The 27,120-nt window shown below is 41.4% G+C and overlaps 1 protein-coding gene across 1 annotated transcript in view; it reads left to right on the forward strand.

Annotated features, from left to right (window-relative positions):
- LOC106986632 (complement C5) overlaps positions 1-27,120 on the forward strand; it is a 91,494-nt gene that overhangs the window by 56,804 nt on the left and 7,570 nt on the right. The window contains exons 27-39 of the mRNA XM_015084812.3: positions 1,167-1,262; positions 2,540-2,711; positions 5,184-5,389; positions 6,681-6,833; positions 9,260-9,322; positions 11,105-11,186; positions 11,712-11,769; positions 16,706-16,808; positions 17,206-17,280; positions 17,397-17,502; positions 18,357-18,440; positions 19,370-19,459; positions 21,653-21,736. Of these exons, the coding sequence (XP_014940298.2) occupies positions 1,167-1,262; positions 2,540-2,711; positions 5,184-5,389; positions 6,681-6,833; positions 9,260-9,322; positions 11,105-11,186; positions 11,712-11,769; positions 16,706-16,808; positions 17,206-17,280; positions 17,397-17,502; positions 18,357-18,440; positions 19,370-19,459; positions 21,653-21,736 (1,372 nt within the window). The remainder of the gene's footprint in view (positions 1-1,166; positions 1,263-2,539; positions 2,712-5,183; positions 5,390-6,680; positions 6,834-9,259; positions 9,323-11,104; positions 11,187-11,711; positions 11,770-16,705; positions 16,809-17,205; positions 17,281-17,396; positions 17,503-18,356; positions 18,441-19,369; positions 19,460-21,652; positions 21,737-27,120) is intronic.

Below are 27,120 nucleotides of genomic sequence, written 5' to 3' on the forward strand. Positions count from 1 at the left end.
TAGTCACTGAGGCCATAAAGCTTATGGTCTAGCAGAGAAGTCAGACACAAGCAAGTTATTTCAAGTGTGCGATACATGTTAAGAAAAGGGAAATACAGTTTCACTGAAAGCAGGGGATCTAATCTGGTGTGGGGGAATTGAAGAAAATGACTTGGCCAGGACCCTGGGAAATACGTAGGAGGGAGGCAGGAAGAATGTTCCATCTTACGCAAACAGTGTGCCTGGCATTTTGAGGTGGAGAGGGAGGGAGGTTCACTCAAATAACTGGGGCTGAGAGAGCTAGGGGGTGAGTGGCGTGAAATAACGCTGGAGAGGTAAATAGAGGGCACTTTAGAAGGTCTTATAAGCATCGCATTGGAATGTTACTGCCCTAAGAGGAAATAGCATGGGAGAACAGAGGCTGGATAGTGCTGCAGAGAGGAGATGGCATTTTCACAGGGTCTTTTTTTTTAAAATAGTTTTTAAAATTTTCCTAATGTTTATTTATTTTTGAGACAGAGAGAGAGAAACAGAGTGTAAGCAGGGGAAGGGCAGAGAGGGAGACACAGAATCTGAAGCAGGCTCCAGGCTCTGAGCTGTCCGCACACAGCTAGACATGGGGCTCAAACTCACCAACCATGAAATCATGACCTGAGCCGAAGCCGATGCTTACTCGACTGAGCCACCCAGGCGCCCCATTAACTTTTTTTCAATGTTTATTGTTTTGAGAGAGAGAGAGACACACACACACAGAGTGCGAGCGGGGCAGGGAGGGGGCAGAAAGAGAGAGACACAGAATCCAAAGCAGGCTCCAGGCTCTGAGCTGTCAGCACAGAGCCCAACGCTGGGCTCAAACCCATGAATCGCAAGATCATGACCTGAGCTCAAGTCGGTCACTCAAGCAACCAAGCCACCCAGGTGTCCCTCACAGAGTTTTGAAGGAGGGGGAGAGTTTGTGGTGAAGAGGTATGAATTGGAGCTTCAGAGGGGGGAGATGAGGAGGAGAAAGTCACGTGAACATATGCAAGTAAGAAAGACCCAGATCTTGCTGCGAAATGGCAAGCAGTCCTGCAGGACTGATGATGAAGGGAGAGGGCGAGATCAGGCTCAAAACGGAGATTAGACCCAGGTCATTTTACTGTGAGGACGCCATTTCATTCTGTTTTTAAAACATTGCTTACATGTAGGGTACCTTGCCTGTCGAAGCCCGAGAGAACACCTTATATCTGACAGCCTTTGCTGTGATTGGAATTAGAAAGGCTTTTGATATATGCTCCCTGGTGGTAAGTAAGAGTTTCCTTTCTCCAACACCCATCCTCTGTTTCCTAACCATTTAGTGGGAGGGGCCACCTTGAAAATAAATTTAGTTTCAGGATCAAAGGATTTCAGAATTATGATAGGTATTAGAGACCCTGGGTAAGGTGAATTCAGTTGTCCAGTGTCACAGGCCAGCAAACTGTGGAGCTGACAGTAGAACCAGTAACTTGTGGCTGACATGGGAAAATGGCGGCGTCTCCTCTGCCTCCTGCCTGCATCTCTGGTAATGTTCTGATGCGGATGTGACTGTTACCCTACACCCAAGGCATCTCGTATTGTGGAACCTCTGAGAACACACGATAGCCTGTCTGCTTCTTTGGGCTGTGCCATTTCATTTGCTTGGAAGTTGTGGGGAGAGAGGAGAGGATTCGCCTGCGTGGATCAATGTGAAGGACTCCAAGGGAGCAGGAGCTTCCCTGATCGGGGGAGAGACCATCCCACACTGAGGTCAAACGTGCCTGCTTACAAATCGGAAGCGAATGAGACATGTCCTTCAAACCAGCATAGAGAACAGGCATGGAAAATCCCAAAGGGGGTTATAGGGTCTCAGCCACAGAACAAAATAGTGTTTGTAGTTTTTTCCAAGAGAATTGTTATTTATACTTAACGAGGCAAAACAGTCAACAAGGACAAGTTCCCAGGGGCCTAGAGGACAAGCTGACACCCACTGGTGCGTAAGGGAGGGGCAGTGGAGCTGGGACGGGAGGAGCCAGGAGAGCTGACCACAACATCACTCCGGCTTCCTCCTCACGCGCTTAAGTCGGGACCGAGTAATAGAGATGATGTTCCCAGGAATTCTTAGGATCAAAAAGCACTTTGGTAGCTTTTGGTTCTTTTCCTGCTATTTATGGTTTTCTTTAGTAAAACTCTGTTTGAAAATGTGAGTCTGTCCCAGCTCTGCCGAGGCGGAGTGGTGAAAGTCTAGGCCTGGCTTCTCCTTCCCAGGGGCTGCATCTGCTGCGGGAAGCAGAAACTAAAGGCGAAAACGTCTCCAGAGATGCCCTTTGCCAGGGGCAAAAGGCCTAACCCAGTTTGGACGAGCACGTTTTCCCTTCTGAGATTAGGCTCTGCTCCTTCTCCCAGAGGGATTTGTTCCAGTGAGACACCATCCACTTCTATGAGGACAGTCTTCTTTCCACCCTTCGCCTTGCCTGCCCCAGGATGGTGCCCTCCCGGGGGTGGTTCGCATCAGTTGACAGGTTGAGGCTTGACAAACTTAGGTACCCTCTGCTCTTGTTTCCAGAAAATCAACACGGCTATCACTAAAGCTGACACCTTTCTGCTTGAAAATACCCTCTCAGCCCAGAGCACCTTTACACTGGCCATTGCTGCTTACGCTCTTTCCCTGGGAGATAAAACCCACCCGCAGTTTCGTTCAATTGTCTCAGCCCTGAAGAAGAAAGCTTTGGTTAAAGGTATGACTTATTTCACACAATTTTTTCAGCAAGCGTTTAAGCATGTAGATTTTCAGCAAGCGTTTAAGCATGCTAATTCTGTGAAGGAGGTTAGGGCAGGCAAAGTTGAGTAAGGCACGGTGTCTGCCCTCGAGAAACCAACCGTCACAATACGATATATTAAGTGCTGTTATTCATTCACGCAGCTTATGTACTGAGTACCTCCTATGTACCAGATACTGTTCCAGGTTCTGGGGATAAAGCAACAGACCAAAATAAAACAAAACAAAGCAAAAAAAAAAAATCCAGGTCCTTGTGAAACTTACATTCTAGTTATGGAGAGACAGACAAACATGGTAAGTAAAATACTGCATACAGTGAATAGGTTGGATGATTGATAGGAAGCAAAATAAGGCAGGGAAAGGAGACAAGGAGAAGGGGTAGGTTGTAATTTTAGATACAGTGGTCAGGCTTGAGCCTCACTGAGAAGGTGGTACTTGAGTAGAGACCTGAAGGAGGTGAGGAAGCAAGCTGGTGGATATCTTGAGGAATGTTCCTGATGGAGAAGCCGCATGTGCAAATGCCTGAGGCAGGAGGGTGCCTGGAGCTCCATGAATGACAAGGAAGGTCATATACAGCCTTGGAGGTCATCACACGAGCTCTGCAAGACCCCTGTATACAGTTGTGCAATGTAGACAGCCCCCACCCAAGCCAGTGAACTGAGGCTGAAATCCAGCCCGTGCATCCCCCTAGCCATGCATCCTAGTTTGGGTCTGCTTCTGCCCAGAGCAAAAGGTGCCTGTGTCTCATTCACATCAAGGTACTGGGTGGGTGGAGGGGAGGGGGGCAGTGGAAGCACTAAACCTTTAACTTCTGCTTTGAGTGAAAAGGGAAGGCATTGGAGGATTTTTTATCAGAGGTGTACTGATTACCAGTTTATTGCACTTTCCACTCTGGCTTATATTGTACTGAGTTGTCTATATATGTGTTTCATTTTGAAACATAAAGATACCACTTCCTATAGGTCAAGAGTAAAGAAATGGAAAGAGGGTAGCAGTGATCATTGGCCAGTGTGCCCGTACCAGCATGGATATGGTTGGGTACTTCTGAGCCCTCTTCTGGCTGAGGTTTTCTGAAAGCTTAATAAATCTAACACGAGGTGTGTCACTATTTACAAGATTTTATTTCTGTCATCGTTTAAAAATGACTGAATCATAAAATATACCTCGAAACCACTTGTACAGTGCTTTTAAAATAACACAAAAGAAATGTCTTGGGTCTTGTAAGATAGGGATCATAAAATCATAGAATTGAAGAGCTAGAAGAGATCTTAATAATTCAAATAATGTTTGAGCTGCAAGTATCCTTAAAAACCAAATCTTTTATTCTGAATACAGCAAATCTGAGTCTCTGAGAGGGAGGGGAAGCATTACCCAAAGTCATGTAAATAATGTAATTATGAATTGTAAACAGATACTTCAAAATTTTGACTAATCTTCAAAAATAATTTCCAAATATGCCTCACTGTTTTTTAAAATATAATTTGCGCAAAAAAGGACTTAAAGTAACAGTTTAAATTACTACAGTAATAACAAATATAATTTAGAACCTAATTTATGAAAAGTGCTACATATATGAAATTATCTTTAGTGCTTTAAACTCGAAGAGATTAAAAAAGAATGAACTAAGATTTTGGGTGTGATCTCAATTTCTAGGGTGTAGATTTTTTTTCTGTCAGGGAGAAAAGTTCTCCAATTTATCTCACCGTGTCAATAATAACAATAAAGCTTTCTATGTGTATGGTGCTCTCTGGTTGATAAAAGTTACATTTGGTATCTCATCTGAGTTTCACTGCAAGGAAATAAGTACTATGTACACTTTAAGGTATTAGAAAATGAGTCCCACAGAACAAAACAGAATTCTTCCAAAATGACATGGTCATTTCCTAGTAGAGCAGAGACTAGAACCTGGGTGTACCGGTTACCAGTTGGTTACACGTCTCCCTTTACAGTACTGCTTCTCCCCAGTACATGCGGACTTTGCATGATGACCTTTTTGAGTAAAGACAGAGAGCACTGTATTAAGAGATCTTATTATGTACTGGTCACCTTGAAGAAGTTCTTCTTACAAAAGAGTAAGAAACTTCTAGAAATCAGAAGGCCACTACCAGTAAAAACGTCTAGAAACCTGTTAGAAGTATATCAAATTCACATGTATTTTTTAAAATTTATTTATTTATTTTGAGAGAGGGAGAGAGAGCGAGAGAGCACAAGCATGAGTAGGAGAGGGGCAGAGAGAGAGAGGGAGAGAGAGAATCCCAAGCAGGCTCCACACTGTCAGCACAAAGCCCGACATGGGGCTTCATCTCACAAACTGTGAGATCATGACCTGAGCTAAAATCAAGAGTCAGACACTTAACTAACTGAGCCACCCAGGCGCCCCTCAAATTCACATTTTTAATCACATTAATGAATGTGATTTGTTGATGTTCAGGCGATCCAGTCATTTATCGCTTTTGGAAAGATGATCTTCAACAGGAAAGCACATCCACACCTAACCCCAGTACAGCACACGTGGTAGAAACCACTGCCTACGCTTTACTCACCAGTCTGAGCTTGAAAGACATAAATTACGTTAACCCAATCATCAGATGGCTATCTGAAGAGCAGAGGTACGGAGGCGGCTTTTATTCAACCCAGGTAACATTTCTCTGTCTGGTTTTACTCTCCTGAAGACATTTGCCCTCCTCCTGCACGACATGTGCCACATTCATTCTGTCGCCCATGCTTTCGTCCTCCCGCCAAGATCTGAATAAATGACTAGAGTCAAAAGACCCTTAGAGATTATCTGCAGTGACACCCTTCTCCTACAGCGGAGGAAGTCAGCCCCAAGAGGTTCGTTCATGGAGTTAGTGGCACAGCCAAAATCAAAACTCCCATCTCCTGACTCTAAATCCAGTACTTCCTCTATGATTCTTAATGATCACGAAGGGCTAGTAAGGTTATCAGTGATTCCATCACATCCTATGTAATGAACAGAGGCCACCGTGTGGACCAAAGTACTGATATTCCCTCCCCCCCCAAAATGAGTAAAAAGTGAGAGAAACACTGACTGTTACGGTTTGCCTAGCTACCAGTGTAAACTCATTTATGTATGTATGTTTTGTAGTTATTATGTAGTTGTATAATATGCTCTGTTTTCAAAGATGAGCTCAAACGTTAGCATCTTCTCTGTTCCTTGAATGTTTGGATGATCGTAGAATGTGTTTCTATGTGTTTATAAAATTTAGAGCTAGAGGGGTCCTTTAAGGTTACTTTAGTGATTATCTAATCTGAGGAGGCAAGTGAATTTCATCTTGGAGACAAGTGTAGGCTTAGCAGGGAAGGGTGTCCCATTGATTGTCATGCCATGTCACAGGCAGACGGGGTAGCCACGTGTTTGACGCCTCTGATCTAGTCAGCCACATTTCCCAATCTTGCACATGAGGAAGATGAGACCTAGAAAAATAAGGTTCACCCATTCATTCCTTCAACAAATACTTGTTCAGTAGCTACTAAATGTAATGGATGCCAAGAAATCTTACATTACAGTGGTAGAAGCAGAAAATGAAAAGGGAATAATAGAGAGGGAGAACGTATTTATGGCCTCACTGTGGAGTTATCTAAGGTGAGACTTCAGGATAAAAAGGAGACAGTCATGCAAGGATTAGGAGGCATTCTGCAAAGAGTGACTGGCCTGAGGTCATGCACCCAGGACACCTGGAGAGCTTGGAACTGAGGCCACACTTCCTTCCTCTCCCTGCCAACAGCAGCATCCTTACTGGGGAGGGAGAGACCTCCACCTAGGAGCCCTTCACCAATTTCACTCAGCCAGCTGGAGTTTCCCCACTGGTCAGTGCATCCTCACTCTCTCATAAGAAAGCGGATTTGTAAATACAGGGAACGTATAAATGAGCTAAACCTGTTTTTGTGCCTTGCTGATTGCTGACAGGATACGATTAATGCCATCGAGGGCCTGACGGAATATTCACTCCTGATAAAACAACTCCACTTGAACATGGACATCAATGTCTCTTACAAGCATAAAGGTGACCTCCACCGTTATAAGATGACAGAGACGAATTTCCTTGGGAGGCCAATAGAGGTAAATTAAGGCCTTTTTATAAAATTTTATAACTGGATGGGCCCTTTGAAGTCATGTGTTCCCCCTCTTACTTTACAAATGTATCTATTTACTACTTAAAAATACATTGAGTACCTGCTATGTCCCGGGCACTGGGAATTCAAAAGCAAAGTGTATGAAGAAACTGGGTACTCGGGGAGACTGCTGTTTTAACAGACAGAAAAAAAATAAGAGCCTTGGTAGGGACATGGAAGGACAGAGCAGGGTCTCCTGACCCAAGGTGAGAGGTAGGAATTTGTCAAGTGCGTCCAGATGCGCAGGTCAAATCTGGAAGAATCAGGATGAGTTAGCAAGGTGAAGAAAAGGGGGAAAACATTGTAGTCAAAGAGAACAGTATGCACGAAGGCGCAGTGGTAGGAGTGAGAGGGAAGACACGTGTGGACATCCACCAGTGGTTCCACGTGGGCCTGTCATACACACAAAGTATGGCCAAACTGACGGATTGGCCTTTGGGTCCCCTGACAGCTTACCCCATGTACCGCTGCTGGATTTTTTTTTTGATGAAAACCTCAATGGCCTGTGAAAATTTCCCAAAGTAAAGGACACGTTGGAAGAACTAGTTTCTGTGTCAATAAGAGTAGCTGCTAGTAAACGGCTGCTAACGTATATTTTTCTAATTACCACATTTCAGATTATTTTAGGTCATATTTAAATACACAGATGACTGGAAATAGTTTTTAACTGTCTCCATGCTCTACAAATCCATGTTTGGGAGAAGTAAGTAGGCATGAGAAATAAAATTGAACGCGAAAATTAAAAACAATTGGCCCACAGATAAAAAAAAAAGATAGGTATGGATATGGATATATAGACAGAGATATAGACATATTCCAACATTTGAAAGTCCAGAGACCTCAAATAAAAATCTGCCTCCAAACTCTTAAAAAACCGGACGATCAGGCAACAGGGTGTTGGCCACAGCAAGCACTCTTCAGTCGGTCCCAGTTTCTGGCAGTCACGTGACGTGTGTGTGTGTGTGTGTGTGTGTTTGTGTGTGTGTGTGTGTGTGTGTGCGCGCGCACGCGCGCGCGCCCTTTGTGTGCCCTTGCTTGGTGCCTGGGCCTCTGCAGGCACGTGTGCTTATGGCCCCCAGGGTTGGTAACGTGTCTCCTTTCTCTGGGAGCGTGTAGACTTCACCAGAGGTTCACATTCCAAGCCGATGGTCTAAGATCTCATGAGGAGCTCTTGACCTGAGCGGCAAGGTAGGCCCACCGGAGATGTAATTGCAGTTAATTCTTCTCTACAGGGCTAATGCTGTAAGGGCCTCTTGCCATTTTTAAATAACTAAAACTCAGCCCATGACGCTGTCTTTGTATAAAACTCAGGCTATGAGTATCTAGTCTGGAATATCTCTATGCCAGCATTTCCTGAAATGCATCACCTAACAAAGGTTTGGTGGTCAAGTTAGTGTGGGACACTCTAGTTTAAATGAAGTTAATCAAGTTTGTTCATAGAGGATTCCTACCCCACCCTTCATATGTATATGAGTAATTGTGGTGACCCTGGGGAAGAATGGGCAATGGAGGGACATGGGGACAGGGGCAGGGCAACAGTATTCATTTCCCAAACCTCTCTGTCACTCAAGTTCATAGAACCCATTCCTCATGCAGCATCTTGATGCACTGGCTTTTCAGTAAACGCTATCTTCCATCAGGGAGAACAAGAGAATTGGCCTTGTTATCTACATTTACTAAAATCTAAAGGAAGGGCTGACAACTCTTCACGCACACCGAATCCCCTTTGCACTAGTGTGCTAAGTGAGGGAAGGGGCAGCCCGCAGCCTTGGAGCGAGCAAGAAACCAACTCTTTGGGCCTCTTGCTCACAATGGCCTCTCCCACGCCTTCCACACATCAGGGGGCATTTGTACAATAGAGCTTCTCCGGAGGGGAGGCTTTCTTAACCCAGTCCTGACCTTCGCTCTCCTCCTGGAAGGACGGAAGAAGAGTGTCAGCACCTAAGGATCTGGCAGGCTTAAGTGAGGTGCCGGATGGGGCAACGGGGTTTGAATAAAAGACCAGTGGAAGTGGAGGAGATGAGCCTCCTCCTGAGGCACTGAAAGGGATTTATTCCATTGGCAAAAGGAGATGAAGATCCAGTTCTATCATAACCATATATAAATGAAAACATAACCCAAAGTGGCTTCTGCTGTGTTGGTTTTGCGGGCTTGCTCAGGAGAGCTCAAGACGTGGTATTCATACGGACAAGGGAAAAGGAATTTCCAGCACTTCTAGCGTCTGTGTGCACAGGATCTCCACCGTCTTACCCATTGAATCTCACAGAAGCCCAGAGAGAGGAAGCTGGCAGGTGTCAGGCTACTTTTCATTGTTCTGTCCTCCCTCCCTATTGAAGAAGAAAACAAAGCACAGTTTCTCATCCACCTTTCCAGGTGCCCCTCGATGATGACCTCGTCGTCAGTACTGGGTATAGCAATGGTGTGGCTACGGTGCACGTAAGTATTTCACTGAGAGCCGATTTCAACCATATGTCTGCTTGTACTAAGTAACATGAAAGAAAGTTAGGGACTTTGCCACAAAGTTACAGAGATCTAGGCTTGGGCAACCAGGACTAAAGTAGGATTCATTTACTCATTCTTTTTAGCTGTCTCAGTAGCAATCCTCACAATTTCTTTTTGCAGATGGCTACATTAATCCTTGTACGTATATAGTCTTTGTATTTGTGGAAATTATATATATATATAATTATACATATATATATAATTTTATGGTTCTGTAGTTGTATGTGCGTATGACGCATGTGTGTGATTATACACACATACATATCCCTGCTTTCTATGGTTAGTAACATAGTCACATCGCAATTCTCCAGCATCATTGCAGATTGATGAATATATGTAAGGACTTAAGTTTCTATTATTTTAACTGTAGACTGCATGCACATACACAAACAGCTTAAAGAAATGTGTGACTGACTGCCGAATGGCTAAGATGAACTACATATTCTAAGCATCAATTAACACTCTACTGATGATTTCAGTTACGCTCTTATCTTTGGCATGTCCATTCCGTCTAAGACTTTATGAGATTGCATGGTTGGGTTGGTGGGGGAGACAGACTGTGCATTTCTCTGTCACTTCTAGTTGCTCTCATTATATCTACTTCTGGAAGCACCTCTGTCCTTGCCTGCACACCTGTAATTTGTCATTTACTACGGTGGCATGGGGGTTAGGAGAAAACCATACTTCCTGGCCTTGAAGTGTTTTGCATGAAATTAGAGTAAACAGGTTCCAGGACAAGAAGCTTAGGAACTTTTCTATAGTAAACTACACAGATTTGACCACATGGGATTTGGCAAGATTCTGCCTGGCTAGATGTCATCTTTTTTTTTTTTTTTTTTTTTTTTTTTTTTTTTTTTTTGCCTACTTGGGCTTCTCAGGTATGTTTCAAATTATAGAGTTCGCTGAAAGTCCAGCTGTTGGGAAATGAGTCTTTGCTGCACCCCATTTGTACTGGATTGTGGAATCAATACTTTGGGCATTTCACCTGCAGCAACAGTACAGCCATGATGCCTTCCCCACTGTCCTGTTTTTTGTTTTTTATTCTTGAGTTAGTTAACATACAGTGTAGTCTTGGCTTCAGGAGTAGAACCCAGTGATCCCACTTACATACGACACAAGTGTCCTCCTTAATGCCCATCACCTGTTTAGCCCATCCCCATCAACCCTCAGTTTGTTCTCTGTATTTAAGAGTCTCTCTTATGGTTTGCCTCCCTCTCTGTTTTTATCTTATTTTTCCTTCCCTTTCCCCCATGGTCATCTGTTAAGTTTCTCAAATTCCACATAGGAGTGAAGTCATGTGTTATATGTCTTTCTCTGACTTATTTCACTTAGCATAATATCCTCCAGTTCCATCCATGTTGTTGCAAATGGCAAGATTTCATTCTTTTTCATCACCAAGTAGTATTCCATTATATATGTGTGTGTGTGTGTGTGTGTGTGTGTGTGTGTATACATACCACATCTTCTTTATCAGTTGATAGACATTTGGGCCCTTTCCGTACTTTGGCTATTGTTGATAGTGCTTCTATAAACATTGGGGTGCATATGCCCCTTTGAATCAGCACTCCTGTATCCTTTGGATGAATTCCTAGTAGTGCAATTGCTGGGGCATAGGGTAGTTCTCGTTTTAATTTTTGGAAGAACCTCTACACTGTTTTCCAGAGTGGCTGCCCTGCCCTGTTTTAAATAGACTGTTGTTCACACGTCCCAACGTAGGTAACAACTGTGGTTCAGAAAACCAGTACTTCTGAGGAAATCTGCAGCTTTCATTTGAAAATTGAAGCCCAAGACATAGAAGGTAAAACAGAACGATACACGCTGTAATTGTGTGCCTTTTTTTTTCTACCTGTGGCCTTCACATCCCTCTTCTGGTGGGTTGGTTCTCTCCTCCACTCCAAAAGCAAGCCCCCTTGCACCCTGAAGTACCCCTCTAACCTTGGCTCTGGGGTCAGGGTACATGCTCTCCTCTGCCCTGATAGCTTCCATTTGCGGCTCAAAGGCCTGTTCCTCCAGGAAACTTTCCGGCCACCAGTGAATCCAAGCATCGGCCCTTTCTCCCTCCAACCTTCTGCAAACACGTTACCTTCAATAACTCCTTCCTTAAATCATAACTTCTTTGAGAGCAGGGAACTGTTACAGCTATTGGTATTGTCAGCAGCCATGAATTGCCATTAAACTCACCAGCAGCGCCAGCTTCCAAATCAAAACTCATGTTTAAATGTGTTCAGGGACCTTTTCGTTAATTATTCTGTTGCGACAGGGCACAAAACAGCTAAGAATGGTTTACTCTCATTTTTTGTTTGCTTGTTTTTTGTATGCGCAGCTTCCAGCTACAGACGCTACAGCGACTCAGATTACAAACGCATAGTAGCATGTGCCAGGTAAGCCTGTTTCCACAGAGGGGAGCACAGACTCAGGGCCTCACTTGTGCCGTGGTATTATCTCTTTACATCTTTTGGAGTTTTAAGATGGCCGGAAGATGCAAAATTGTGCGCTTGTTAAAATGCAGAACATAATGGGTATTCTTGGCTACTTTGTAGAACAGCTTCATTTTTGCTCATAGTTTTCCCTCCCACATTTGGCCTTCTTCTAATTCAAACAGTATAATATCGATTTTTTCTGTCTTCCAGAAAGGTAGAGAGGAGATAGAAGGATGAGGAAAAGAAAAAGCAAAAGATTTTCTTATAAGCAGCTTCTACTCTCTTACTTAGATCCCATTCCCCCAGAAAATTCCCTAGCCATTATCAGCCAGTGGTTCTCAACTCAGGCTGCACATGGAAGTCAGCTGAAGAGCTTTTAGAACTATCCAAAACTCGGGGCGCCTGGGTGGCTTGGTTGGTTAAGCGTCCGACTTCGGCTCAGGTCATGATCTCACGGTCTGTGAGTTCGAGCCCCGCGTCGGGCTCTGGGCTGACGGCTCAGAGCCTGGAGCCTGCTTCAGATTCTGTGTCTCCCTCTCTCTCTGTCCCTCCCCTGTTCATGCTCTGTCTCTCTCTGTCTCAAAAATAAATAAACGTTAAAAAAAATTTAAAAAAAAAAAAAAAGAACTATCCAAAACTCTAGCCTCACCCCCAGAGGTTATCCTGATGGCAGCCAGCGTCGAGAGCCACCAGCCCTCCGCAGGCTAACTCCAGAGCCCCGAACTGGCCACTGTAACAGTTTCCTGTTGCTCCTTGGTAACAATTTACCAGAAACTTACTGGTTACAAAGCCCAGATTTATTCTCTTACAATTCTGGAGGTCAGAAGTCCTGCTTGAAATCAATGGGCTGCCTTCCTCCTAGAGGCTCTAGGGGAGAATCCACTTCCTTGCCTCTTCCAGATGCTGGAGGCAACCATCTCCCCTGCTTCTTTCCCTTATAAAGACCCTAGTGATTACACTGGGCCCCCCCCCCCCCAGATAATCCAGAATAATCTCTTGATTGCAAGACCCTTAAATTAATCACATCTGCAAGTCCCTTTTGCTGCATAAGGTAACGTATTCACAGGTTCAGGGAATTAGGACGTGGACATCTTCAGGGGCCATTATTCTGCTCACCACATCCACCATCCTAAAACACTTCTAAAAGTGTAGGCTTTTGAAAATATGTGTACGTATCTTAGTGCTCACATAGAGTGAATCAGTCAGTGGCAAAGCCATGTTAGAGCACAGGCTTCTGCCTTCTTCCTTTCATTACCCCTCAGCACTTGCTGTTGGGCTCTGTTTCCTTATTCTTCATATTCTCAATAACTGATTTCTGTGGTTGGTACTCTGCTGATTTTACTGATCATCACATGTGATGTCAAAGCACTCAGTATGGATAACTCAGAAATTCCATCGAGTTGTGTCATAGATTTGAGATGAAAAGGATTTTAGGGATGATATTGTAATCCCTTATTTTAGAAATAAAGAGGGGCGCTTGGGTGGCTCTGTCCGTTAAGCCTTCGACTCTTGGTTTCGACTCAGGTCATGATCTCACAGTTTGTGAGTTTGAGCCCTGCATCAGGCTCTGCACTGACAGTGCTGGGCCTGCTTGGGATTCTCTCTCTCTCTCTCTCTCTCTCTCTCTCTCTGTCTCCCTCTCTCCCTCTCTCTCTGCCCCTCCCCTGCTCATGCTTTCTCTCTTTCTCTCCAAATAAATAAATTAACTTAAAAAAAGTTTAGAAATAAAGAGACAGAGACACAAAGAGGTGAGGTAACCCGCCAAGTTGTCACAGAGTTGGTGGCAAAGCCAGGGCCTCAAGCCGCAGACCCTGACACCCAGTCCAGGATCTGAGCCACCTCCTCCAATCAGTATAACCTGAGCCCACTGACCTCAAGGAACAGCACACTGCTTCCCACTGCCTCCTTCCCAGCCATTGCCAATGCTTGCCCAATCTCTCTCTCTTCAGGATTCCCTCACTGGCCAGTCTGCTCACAATATCTCCTTCCATCCCTGTCCAGTCTCTGCCCTCTGTTCCCTCTCAAACATCCTTCCTCATTCCCTCATGTCTTTCTGCTAAGAAGGTTCCCCTTTCCCTTCCTCCTAACTGCCATTTCTGCTCTTGGGTACCTCTCTTCTGGGGGAGTTGTCTTTATATTCACAATACTTGTCACAGGGAGAGGGGAGCAAACTTGTTCAGGGCAAAGCCAGAGTCACGGTGTGGGACCCTATAGTGGGCGCAAAGGAGGGCTCTCTGATAGTGGAGGAGGCCACCTGGGGGCGTAGCCTCTGCTGCAAAGTCCTCATGTGACCTGTAGCAAACCAGCTCACTTCTCTGGGCCTCTTCTGTAGGGCAAGGATACTGAACTATCTCATCCCCAGGTGTTTTCGAGTTCTTATGTTCCACAGCTGTGCAATACCTACAAAGGCTCTTATCAAAACCTCATTCATTACAGGGGCACCTGTGTGGCTCAGTCCGTTAAGCTTCCGACTCTTGATTTCAGCTCAGGTCGTGATCTCATAGTTTGTGGGTTCAAGCCCCACATCAGGCTCTGCACTGATACCGTGGAGCCTGCTTGGGACTCTCTCTGTCCCTCTCCCCTGCTCGTGCTTTCTCTGTCACTTTCAAAAATTTAAACTTAAAAAAAAAACAAACTCATTCATTTGAATTCATTGACAGGAGGCCTAATTCCAGATTGCTAATATACAAAAGAAGGCAAATGGAGATGTAATATTGAATTTTCTATTTTTTGACTTTTACAAATTCGGAACAGAATGTTCAAAAAAGCCAGGTGGAATATGCTTTGGCTCTGTAAAGCTGAAGTTAGGTTGGATAAAGTCCAAAAGTAACTGTGTAGTACTTATTTATGTGAAAAATTCTCTGCCATCCAATATTCTCTCTCCTGATTAAAAACAAAAAACAAAACAAAACAAAAACAAACAAAAAAAAAACCACACCAGCATACAGTTTCTGTATTCAGGGGGTCTCTTTCCTGTATTTAGCTTTTTACAACCTCTCTGTTGTATCCATAAGAGAAGAAAAAAAGGATTTCTCTTCTCTCCTCTCTGAACAAAATGCCTTTGGGGGAGATTGCTGTCTTTGGCAGCAGGCAAGGGGCTTCTTGAAAGGAAGGTTTCTGTTCCATGGTTGAAACAGTCACCATGGCAACCAGTCATCAAGGCTCCAGCAACTTTTCATAGACATTCTCCATTCAGGAGGCCCTTTTCCATTCTGTTGACAGAGTATTTGCATCTGTGAGCAAGAGGTCTCTGCTTCTGGTGATACTCACCCGCCCAGTTACGGGGAGATGTCCAGATATCATTTTACAGTTCCACATTGTCTTACAGTCTGTTGTTAATTGTTAATTTGGTGAAGAATGGGGTTAAATTTCTGTAACCAGAGATTTTATAATATCTTTTACGGTAACTATTACATGCAAGACATCTAATGGGGTCTGCCCTGATTAGGTGCAATTGGGGGAAAGGGATCCCTTGCCACCTCTATCTCATATAAAACCTCCCATTTAATTAAAACTCATTCCTTCAGGTGAGATCAATTTATCTGCCCCCCTACGACACTGTCTCCCCCGTTTCTTCCTTTAATCCTGATTGATCTTTAAGCTCCACTCTCAAAAGTCTGGCTACCTGTCAAGCATCTTGAGGTGAAGCTGGGACCTGAAACTCGACCTTTGCAGAACCATACTCTGCCCCTGTCCCTGGGCCCCAGTCCCGGACCTGCCAACTTGCCCCTTTTAAATCTTCTAATTCTGCTTAATGGTAGCATCAACCTCTGCCACTCAAAACGAAGCCTTGGAATTATAAAGATAAAACTAACACACAAGTTCATTCTTCTTCACAGTTTATTTTGCAAATAAGAAAATGAGCTCTAGAAAGGGAGAACAATTTGTGGAAATGTCTCAGCAGAACTGGGTGAATCCCAAGTTTCCTGATTCCCCAGTTCAGTGTTTTTTTTTTTTCTCTCTCTCTTATCAGAAAAACAAAAAAAACTTAAACACTAAATCTCCCATTTTACCCCCTTTGCCTTTTTCCTTAGCTTCCTCCCAAACACAATTCCTAGCAAAGGATAGTCCTCAAACACTTTTTTAAAATAAATTATCTATTGGGGCACCTGAGTGGCTCAGTTGGTTAAGCACCTGACTTCAGCTCAGGTCATGATCTCGTGGTTTATGGGTTCGAGACACGCATCAGGCTGTATGCTGACAGCTCAGAGCCTGGAGCCTGCTTCAGATTCTGTGTCTCCCTCTCTCTGCCCCTCCCATGCTTGTGCGCTCTCTCTCTCTTAAAAATGAATACACATTAAAAAAATTTTTAAAGAATAAATTATCTATTGTGGAAAATTTAGAAAACACAGAAAAGCATGGGTAAGAAAAAGAGATCATCACTTATGAATCACACCATCCAGAGAAAGTAGCTGCTAACATTTTAGGTATTTCCTTCCAGTCTTTTCCTAAACATGCTTATTGAGTCTTTTTCCAATATAGAACTAATTTTCTTTTTCAAATGTGCTCTGTTAGAAAAAAAGAACTAGAATAGAAATCAAGAGGTTTATGCAGCTCTGGGGTGAACTAGTCATGTGACCTTGAACAAGTACCTTACTCTCATCCTCAGTTTCCTCAACTAGTTAATTAAAGAGCTTGGACTGAATGACTTCTATGATGTTTTCCAGCTCCAGAATGGTGGTCCATTTAAAGTATTTGCCAAGTGAGCAAGAGTTAGAATAGATGACTCAAAAGTCTCTTGCAACTCTAAAATTTAGAGATTGCAATGCATGTATTATAGAGAGGCAAGGAAGTGGAGGCCCAAATTAAAAATTAAAGCCTACTAAGAAATAAGACCTTTTCTTGAAGAATCTTGTCCACGTATCTATTGCATTTCCTAATCTCTAATTTGTTTTAGCTACAAGCCCAGCAAAGAAGAATCATCATCGGGATCTTCCCATGCAGTGATGGATATCTCTTTGCCTACTGGAATCGGTGCAAACCAGGAAGACTTAAAAGCTGTAAATGTTGTCTTTTACATATGGTTATGGATGTGTGGTTTTCTTTACTGCATTATTTTACAGATAAAGCTGTTTTCTTTCCTTTTAATATATCACTTTCATGGAACCACCTAGAATATTCTTTCCAAACCAACAATCTACCTAAGCTTTGATTTTCCGAAGTAAAGTGGGGACATATGTGTGCATGGTCTGAACAAAATGTGAGTGCATATGATAACATGTCCAGACTTCTTCAAGAAGAGGAGCTGCTTTTCAGCTTTTTAGAATAGTGGATTACATCCCCATGTCTAACATCCCAATATTGGATGAAAGCATTTAAACAAAAAGATCAACTTTGAGAAAAAAATTTTTTTAAAGGTCATGAAATTAAATTCAAGCCTTCCCTTTCCTCTCTTAGCTTGTGGAAAGGGTAGACCAACTATTAGCTGATTACCAAATCAAAGATGGACATATTATCCTGCAACTGAATTCGGTAAGTTCCACCTCCCACCGTTCCCCGTTCCCAATCACTATCCAAAATCTACAGGCTAAAAATGCTGAGTCTCTTCTCTCCCATTAATTTCCTCAAACCTTGAATTTGTCGGACAGATTCCTTCTGATGAGTTCCTTTGTGTTCGGTTCCGGATATTTGAGCTGTTTCAAGTTGGGTTTCTGAATCCTGCTACTTTCACGGTGTATGAATACCACAGACCAGGTAATCAGCTTGACTCGAAGATTTCTGCAGAGGATGACTTTGCCTTCCTTACACTACTCACCACATCTCTCGTTTTTGGAGAAGCCCATTTCCCCCGCCCCCCTATTTCTTTCATCCTCCAAGAATCACCTTGCCCACTGATATTCTCATCACATTTTGCCAAGGGCTCCGTTGTAGCAGTTGTCACATTGCTTTGTTGTTATCTGTTTGCATGTCTTTCTCACCAAACCCAGATGGAAGGCTTTGGTCCTTGTGCCCCCAGCATCTAACTCAGTGTTCAGTATATAACATGTATTGATAAATGTTGAGTGAATGACCCCCACTTTTGATCACTCAGCCTCTAATACTAAGTGATTGGAGAGCTCTTTGGGTCATAGGGCAGACAAGTCCACATGAAGCAGTTCTACTTATTCCAAAAAAAAAAAAAAAAAAATTCTTAAAATGAACCAAACTCTCATATCCATTCATTCTAGTTGTGTCTTCTGGAATCACATGGAACATACTAAGCCCCACTTCCCCTGTTCTTCTCCAGCCTAAACAATTACAGCTCTTTCGGTTGACTCTCGTGTAACACAATTTATTTCCTCTCATTTATGGAAGCACCAAATATTTTAATTCTAAGAAATAAATATGGAACAGTAAGTTTCAAGAATAGAAAGGGAAGTCTTTGAGGGAGGGTGGAAGGGGCCCATGCCAGGAGAGGCAATTCACAATTTAACCTCCCTGCACCTAAGTTACAAAATCGAAAGGTTTGGGATACGTGATCTCCAAGTTCCCATGGGAGACTCACTGATCCATGAATGTATTGAGAGTTAATCAAGCCACTTCTCCTAACTATGTTTTCATTGCCACAGATAAGCAGTGCACCATGTTCTATAACCCATTCGATGCCAGACTGCAGAAAGTCTGTGAAGGAGTAACATGCAAATGCATAGAAGGTAAACTTCATTTAACATGTTTAGGCTGCATGCTTGTTTAAAGCAGCCACTCATAATCCAGGGCTAATCTGGGGGAAGCTATTTGACAAACTCATTCCTCAGAACTAGACATATAATCTCAGCTGATTGAAAGCTGATTCCTTTAATATGATAAAACTACTTCTCAACAACTCGTGAACATCCTGATAGCTTCTACTATACAGAGCGGGAGAAACACCATCTAGACAATTGTTGGATATCAGAGGGATAGCATGATGCGAAATTTTTACTTTTCACATGGTCTTTTTAATGTAATAGGACCACAACCTAAGAGAACAGAGGCTCAAGACTGAGCCACTAGCTCCTCTTTCTTTTTTTTTTCCCTTGTCCTTCCCACTTTGTGACATCTCTGTTTATTGTTCGGTTACCTTCAGTCTTCTGTAAACCTAAGACAGTCTTCTTGGTCAAGAAAAAGACCCAGAACCCAACAACAGTCAACAACCGATTCCATGTGGGTCTGAGCTGGTTTGGGGTTTATTTTGTTTTTCAGAAACCTTAACATCTATACATTTCTTAGGTACCTACTATATCATTTTATAACCATAAATCAGTCCAGGTATCATCTTGGTTCCTTCAAGGCAGGAAGGGAATGGGAAAATTTTCCTCCTTTCTTCCGTGAAAACATATACATTTCTAAAGAACTGAATGTGGAGTGACTGCCCATTCTAAGCCTTCATGTTCAAGATTTTGTTTGTGCTTGTGTCTGTTTTGTTTTTGCTTTGCATAATGTTTTACTTTGTGGAAGAGGAGAAAGTGGACAGGTTGTAGGTGTCTGGTATTTGTAAGGTTATACTGGATTGTCTCAGGACTCATGAGAACTGTGTTTAATGCAAAGGGAGTGGCTGCTTCTTTACGTTAACCTAACTTTTAGAACTTTTCGCAAAATCCAGCTGACTGCGGGCAGATGCAGACAGAATTGGATCTGACAATCTCTGCAGATACTAGAAAAGAAACAGCATGTAAACCAGACATTGCCTATGGTAAGTTCAAAGGTTCAATGTAGAGTTCCATTAAACATGAGATGTTATGAATACGTGATCAGTTAGAAAGATCAACAACCTTTCACAATGATTATATCTGTGAGTACTGTACTCCATGTGTTCCCTTGAAGGAAAATGCCATCTATTTTTGGCATTAACATGCAAAATCATTCATCCTTCAGGAAAGAAATGTAACTTTCATTTAAAATGATTGGAGTGATGTACACTCCTGGCCAAGACACTTTACTCCGATAGATCACATTGAATTAAACATATTGAATTAAACTGAACTAAAATATAGTTAAAGAAAACTTTTGAGAAGCCAGGAAGATGTAAGATTTCACTAGCATATTCTTCCAGTCAATAGAGCAGAGGGAGAGACAAAGGTGGTTCGGGGGCTTGGAGTTTTTTCAAACTCCCTTTAAAGACAAGGTAAAAATATCGGTACTAAATCATTTTAAATGTATGCAGAACTGCAATCTTTCACTTCAAAAGGAGCATCTCCTTCTGGTAACCCGGAGCACAGAGCTAAATCTGATGCCCAGTATGGTTGTAGTCTTGTTTTCTATCCATAGTTTCTAATGTTTATTTATTTCTGGTGTGTGTGTGTGTGTGTGTGTGTGTGTGCGTGTGTGTGTGTGTGTTTTGAGAGAGAAAGAGAGCATTTTGTACACTATCTCAAACCATGTGTGTGTGTAAGTAGGGTGTTATTTATAAATGAAAGATAAGTATATCTAATTCAGCACTTTGTGTTTACCAACTGTTTTCATATATGGCTCCTCAGTGGGGCCCCCTAAGACTTCTGTGATGTAACAGAGAATTATCTATATTTTGCCAGTGAAGAAACTGAGGCTCAGGGAGACTCAGTAATTTGTTCAAATTTATGCAAGAAGTCGGTAGGAAAATGAGGATGCATCCTGGTCTCCAGTATCATTTCTGTTATATTATACTGACCTCTCTTAGTGGAAATGCAGCCATCTCAGGATGAATTGGGTATGGTTTATAGTCTTTCTTTTTTTAGAATTCATCTTGATTTTTCAAAAAAGCTAAAAAAGCTGCCTAACTCAGCCAAGACCTACTGCAGGTTTTAAAACACATTAAGATTTGAATACTATATTGTTTAATAAATAAAAATTTCACCAAATTATTTCTTCCCTCCATTTTAGAACTATTTTAACTCTTGAATATCAAAAACCTGTTTTAACACATAGAATAAATGCAATCTGGATGTAGTTTATTATTCTCACGAAAAGGCTTATCTGGCTTTTTTGAAGACTATGGGTTGATATTAGAATAATAAAATAAAAACGAAATAAAATATTTCCCTCTCTCCACCTATGTCCAGAGCAGGTACGTTGCCCATATGCACCATAGAGACATAAATCTGAAATTCGGGACATTTTAAAATCTGTTTTAAACTACCAATTTACTCAGCTTTTGTTCTGGCACAATGAGTTCATTCATCTAGCTCGCTAGCTAGAATCCCCAAAATGGGCAAACCTTTCAGATCATTCACTTCAACCCCACCCAAAGCAAAAATGAGATCTTTTCTTAGGCCACATAGATGGGATAGATCTCTTTAAGCTTCCCATTCCAAAAGTGAGATCAAATACCATGGATTAAAAGGTAACGCCTGAAGGAAGAGAAACCAGGATAGAGAATGTCTCGTGTCAGATAGCTGTGAATCCAAGCAAAGATGAGTCAGAAAACGGAATCCTGTCAAAACCCAAAGATCAAAGCCAGTGGAGGTAGGCAAGGGATCAAGGCAAGGAGACAGGAGGCCCACAGGGCAGGCCTGAATGGTAGATAAACCCTCTGTGGGCCTATGGAGAAGGATCTCCTCCACGTTCCCCATGGGCATGACCCCACTAATCTTAAAGGATCAGAATCTGAACACTCCATCTAACAAAGTCATATTTTTGTCTGTTTAGTGTGCTTCTGTCTTTTAATTTAATATTGCTCTTATCCCAATCAGCCCGTTCTGTAACAGTGGCGAGGGCAAATGGTTCTAAGTAGAATAGAACCATGAGTCATTATCAGAATCTAGGAAAGCCTTTTGGAAGAAATGAGATTTACCTCAGGGTGCCCGTAAAAGCTTGCTATGCTTCCTTTCTCATTTGTTTGAGAAACTCTGGCTTCTACTGGACACGGCATTAGTGATATTAAGCACGAATTCTTTGTTTCTTCCACCAGCTTATAAAGTTCGTATCACATCCATCACCAAAGAAAATGTCTTTGTTAAGTACACGGCAACCCTCCTGGATATCTACAAAGCTGGTGAGAATTCATTCATTTATTCTTTCACTCCACCAATATTTAGTACTTACTATGGGCCATTTTATTAGACACAGAGAAAACAACTTGAGTAACACAACCGGTTCCTGCCTTCATAAACCTTATATTCCATAATATAAGGAGACACGTGTTTTTAAAAAGGAAATGAAAAAAACAAATTAAACAATTATTAATCATAGCCAGCACTATATTTGAGATATGGAATTAGTGTGGGAAGCTTCTGTATTGTGATAACAGACGGCATCGTTTAGGGGTGTAGCCATTAAAGGGACGGGGCAGAGAGGGAACCAAATATGCAAAGGCCCTGAGACAGCAAGCAACTAGGCACCATCAGGGAACTGATGAACCCCAGGGGGTGACTGGGCTATAATGAGACAGTGAGAGCCTAGCATGAGAAGAGGCTGAGAGATATACAGGAGCTGGGTCATACAGGGATTTATAAGGCATGGCAAGAAATTTGGATTTTATTCTAGAAGTCCAAAGGGAAGCTAATAAAAGGTTTGAGGTAGGCAAATAGCATGATCTGATTTATGATTTTAAAAGATCACTCTGGGGGTGCCTGGGTGGCTCAGTTGGTTGAGCATCAGACTTCGGCTCAGGTCACGATCTCACTGTTTGTGAGTTCAAGCCCATGTCAGACTCTGTGCTGACAACTCAGAGCCTGGAGCCTGTTTCAGATTCTGCGTCTCTGGCTCTCTCTGCCCCTCCCTTGCTTATACTCTGTTTCTGGCTCTCTCTCTCTCAAAACATTTAAAAAATTGAAGAAAAAAAAAAGAAAAGGAAAGATAACTCTGGCTTTCTTCTGTTGGAAGGAACACAAATAGAAAGAGGGAAACCAGTTAAGGACATCTGTGAAGTACAAAGGCTTGGGTTAGAGGCCCAGTGAAGATAAATGAGAGTTTCAATAACCAATAGAATAAAATGAACTTGTATGTAAAATAACACATAAAACATTTAAAAATATGTTCCCTTTTATTCTCTAATTAAACTAAGCTATAAATGTTGTAATGCTGCTTGTCAGATTACATAAATTACCACACAAATGATTCATTAAATCATTCTTTTTTAAATGTTTATTTATTTATTTTGAGAGAGAAAGTGAGAGTATGTGCACACGCACAAGCTGAGGAGGAGCAGAGAGAGGGAGAGAGAGAATCCCAAGCAGGCTCTGTGCTATCAGCTCAGAACCTGATGTGGGGCTCAACCTCAGGACCGTGAGATCATGACCTGAGCCAAAATCAAGAGTTGGACGCTTAACCAACTGAGCCACACAGGCGCCCCCATTAAATCATTCTAATAATTCCAAATAAGTTTTTTATTTTTAGAAATTGTCAGTTTTATTTTGCTTGCCTCACTACAGAATTGCCCATCTGAGCTTTGATTTGACAATGAGGAACCACCTCAAACATTTCCAATTACATCTCTATTGCATTGATAGTCTTTACACAACCTATAATCTCAATAAGTAATTTCTCCTATAGTGACAGTGTTGTTCATGGTAATGAAGTCTCTCTCAGCTCAAGCTAAATTGGTAGTAATTACATTCAAAGTGTTTCTAGTCCTTTGGATACTGTCTGACATTTTTACATATTCAACATATCTCTATTATCAGCTAAATCATAAAAACAATTTATTGAAATGCCATATTTAGCTTTCCCGATTTTCTTAATTTTTATTCCCCTTCAACCCTCAGTTTTCCAAATGTCAAAGGCAAAAAATGTAGACTTCATAAATTTTTTAAAAAACTGAAAAGTTTGTCATATTTTTAACTCTTGTCACTAAAACAAAAATATTTTCATAAATTCGCTTTTCCCTTAAGTTGACTTTATTTTGCTTTATATCAAATTTATGATCATTCTTGATTTTATAACAGCTCTTGTTCCACTTTTGTAGTTTCCTTTACTTATTTTTATATGGTTTTATCATTCTGTAATCTGTGAGCTTATCAAAACTGAAATATCTTTTCTTGAACAGCTAAAGATGGTATTGACAAAATTGCTAGACTATCATAAGCAAATCACCAAAAAGTATATCTATCCACTTTCTAAATATTTGCTCCTATAACACAATTGTGTACATAATTATGTATCAAAGTGAATCTATCAAACTCATAATTTCCAAACTGCCTTCACGATTCTAGCACTACCAGCTGCCCATCAAAATCCCAATATTTTTCCAATTTTGATTATTACAATTGTTTTCATTATTACAATTTTTAAAGCTTTCTTATTACTTACTTCTGTCTAGTGTGTATTAGATATGTGGTAGTAAACACTAAATTTATTAAGACAGTATTTAAAGTGATCTTTTGCTTGGCTCGTATCTTTATATTGTCCAGAGACACTTGATATCTACTTGATACATAATTCAGTCAAAGCCAAATTGAACAGCTGGGAACTTCCAAATTTTTGCTGAAGCCCAGACTCCTCTTTGGCATTGCATCTGCACCAGTAAGGAGTTCACATGAATATTCCTCATTGACTCCATTCTCTCAAACAGTTGTTCAGTTATTCCTTCCAGTACCTTGATATCAATAAAACCCATTAAGCAGTCTTCAAAGTCGGCAGGGTTTTTTTTTACATTATTTTAAACACTTTTGATGTTAAGTACTTGATTTTCTCAATAATTATTGAAATTTAAGGGGCGCCTGGGTGGCTCAGTCAGTTAAGCGTCTGACTCTTGATTTCAGCTCAGGTCATGATCTCATGTTTCATGGGATCAAGCCCCACATCGGGCTCTGTGCTGACAGTGCAAAGTCTGCTTGGGATTCTCCCTCTCTCTCTGCCCCTCCCCCACTCTCATGTGCTCTCTAAATTAATTAATTAATTAATTAATTAATTAATAAGCAAGTAACATTTAAAAAAAGAGTTTAATAAAAAAATATTGGAATTTAATTTTATCACCTTATTTAGATTTTCCAAAAAGCTGTGCTCTCATTTCAGTAGATATAAATTTTACAGTAAGTAGGACCATAAATCTAAATTGCAATATGTTTATATTGATTTTCTTTCTCTTTTGATATTCTATCAAGAGTTTTGAGTCTGAAAATGCTTGATCATTGTTAGCCATAGACTAGAGTTGGATTCTAATAATACTTTCAAAATATTTATTTGGTGGATCAATACTCTGATAAAATGCTTTTCTGGTTTTTATTGTTTCAAATGTTTCACTGTATGAAATTGATTTAGCATGTTATTCTGTTTTTTTCTCATTGATGATCACAAAGTTTGTTTATTTGAACCATGATCGTCATTCTGACAAAACAGGTGTTTAGCACTTCGATCATTTCACAGCCCAACTTTTGAGCACCAATTGCATCCAGCTTTCACATTATAAGCAATAATAAGCCACTCCTATTTTTACTGAAATAATCAAGTGCTTTTCATTCCAGAAATGCAAGTTATTTGTTTTATTTTGCACCGATTCTTGCACAGAATCAAAAGACATTCCAGACTGTTCTCAATTTTGTGCAGTATCAGATGATTCCCAAGCTATAGTTCTTTTAAATTTTTTAATGTTTATTTATTATTTATTTAAATTTTTTTTTGTTTTTTACATTTATTTTTGAGAGAGACAGAGACAGAGACAGAGCATAAGCGAGGAGAGGCAGAGAAAGAGGGAGACACAGAATCCAAAGTAGGCTCCAGGCTCTGAACTGTCAGCACAGAGCAGAGCCCAATGCAGGGCTCAAACTCATGGACCACAAGACCATGACCTGAGCCGAAGTCAGACACAATACCAACTGAGCCACCTAGGTGCCCCTAATGTTTATTTTTGAGAGGCAGAGAGCAATGAGAGAGAGAGGGAGACACAGAATCCGAAACAGCTCCAGGCTCTAAGCTGTCAGCACAGAGCCTGATGAGACCATAACCTGAGCCCAAGTCAGGCACTTAACTAACTGAGCCACCCAGGTGCCCCCCAAGCTGTAGTTCTTTTTAATATCATTTCTTTTCTGTTCTCCTGTCCATTCAGAAGATTCACATTTATGACATTTAAAAGGAAATGTTAAGAAAATTTTGCATAATTTATTATCTCTTCTTTCTGGGTGTTTATTTTTTAATATATACAAATTTTAAATGTCTATAAATATCAAAACATCACACATTTACCACTTACCCAAGAATTGCTGCACACTAACAATAAGCCAAACTAAGACCTAAACTATTTAAAACAGAGAGCAATTATACAGTTCAAGGATAATGACAAGTTGGTGTTTCCCCTAAAACACAGGGTGCTTGGAGTGAAGATATAAATGGAAAAAAAAAAAAAAAAGATCAGTGATTGTTGAGCCAAGGTTAATTATTCCCTCTTTCTGAATATGCTTGAAATTTTCCATAACCAGAGGCTTTTAAAAATAATGATAAGGCCGTGACAGGGGCTGAGTTGGTAAACAGTGCTGGGAATATTGTTTAGATATTGCTGCCAGGGGAAGTCATGTATGGTTTAACGGTCATCAGGATAGCTGATGTGTGCACACTAGTTAAAGAACACTAATTAAAGTTTGCTATTGATGTAGTTACTATTATGTACATTATGTATTATGATGTATGTGCTATTATGTACAGGATAACTCTGTCAGAGTTTAATAACTGATCATCAGTCCTGAATCTATAGCAATGAATCAGGCCCAGTCCCTGCTTCAAGAAGCTTCCAGTCTAGCTGAAGATACATGTGGGGTGAAATACTGTGATAGAAGCTCAAGTATAATGGGAGTAAGGGAGAGACAGAGAGATATTTATGAGAAAGAGCCTCTGGGAGTGTTTACTGGAAACCTTGAGAATTGATGATGTGTTTGAGGATGGGTAGAAATTTAACAGGACAACATGGGGAGGAATGCATTCCAGGTAGGAGAGATAGCTTCTTGCCAATCTCTGAGTTCTTTGGGAATCCCAAGTTATCCTCCTTAAAATTTTCCAAGTCCTTCACACGTCTTACATTTTTCTACAAAGTTGTCCATTGCCAGCTACCAAATACTTTTTTGGTATTTTGGGGATTAATATTGTTTAACTACAGAGACATTCTTTTAATTCCTGTTTCTACAGGAGTTACAATAACAAGCACTTATATAGCACTTGTTGTGTTCTAATCACTTTTCATATATATGTTAACCCATTTAATCTCACATCAGTTTCCCAAGGTGGGTTTTATCGTCACTCCCATCTTTCAGATGAGGGATCTGAGCCTCATTTGTCCGGGTCCACACAGCCAGCAAGTAGCAGAGCTGAGGTTTGTCCCAGAGAGCCTGATTCCAGATTCCAGAGTCTTAACCGTATAGACATTGTCACTTTACAATTGCCACTCGAGATAAACATATACTCTTGAGTAAATAGCTACGAGGTCCTGGAATTGCGACAGTTTATAATCGT

The sequence above is a fragment of the Acinonyx jubatus genome, chromosome D4, assembly GCF_027475565.1.
Source record: "Acinonyx jubatus isolate Ajub_Pintada_27869175 chromosome D4, VMU_Ajub_asm_v1.0, whole genome shotgun sequence".
In the NCBI taxonomy this organism is placed as follows: Eukaryota; Metazoa; Chordata; class Mammalia; order Carnivora; family Felidae; genus Acinonyx; species Acinonyx jubatus.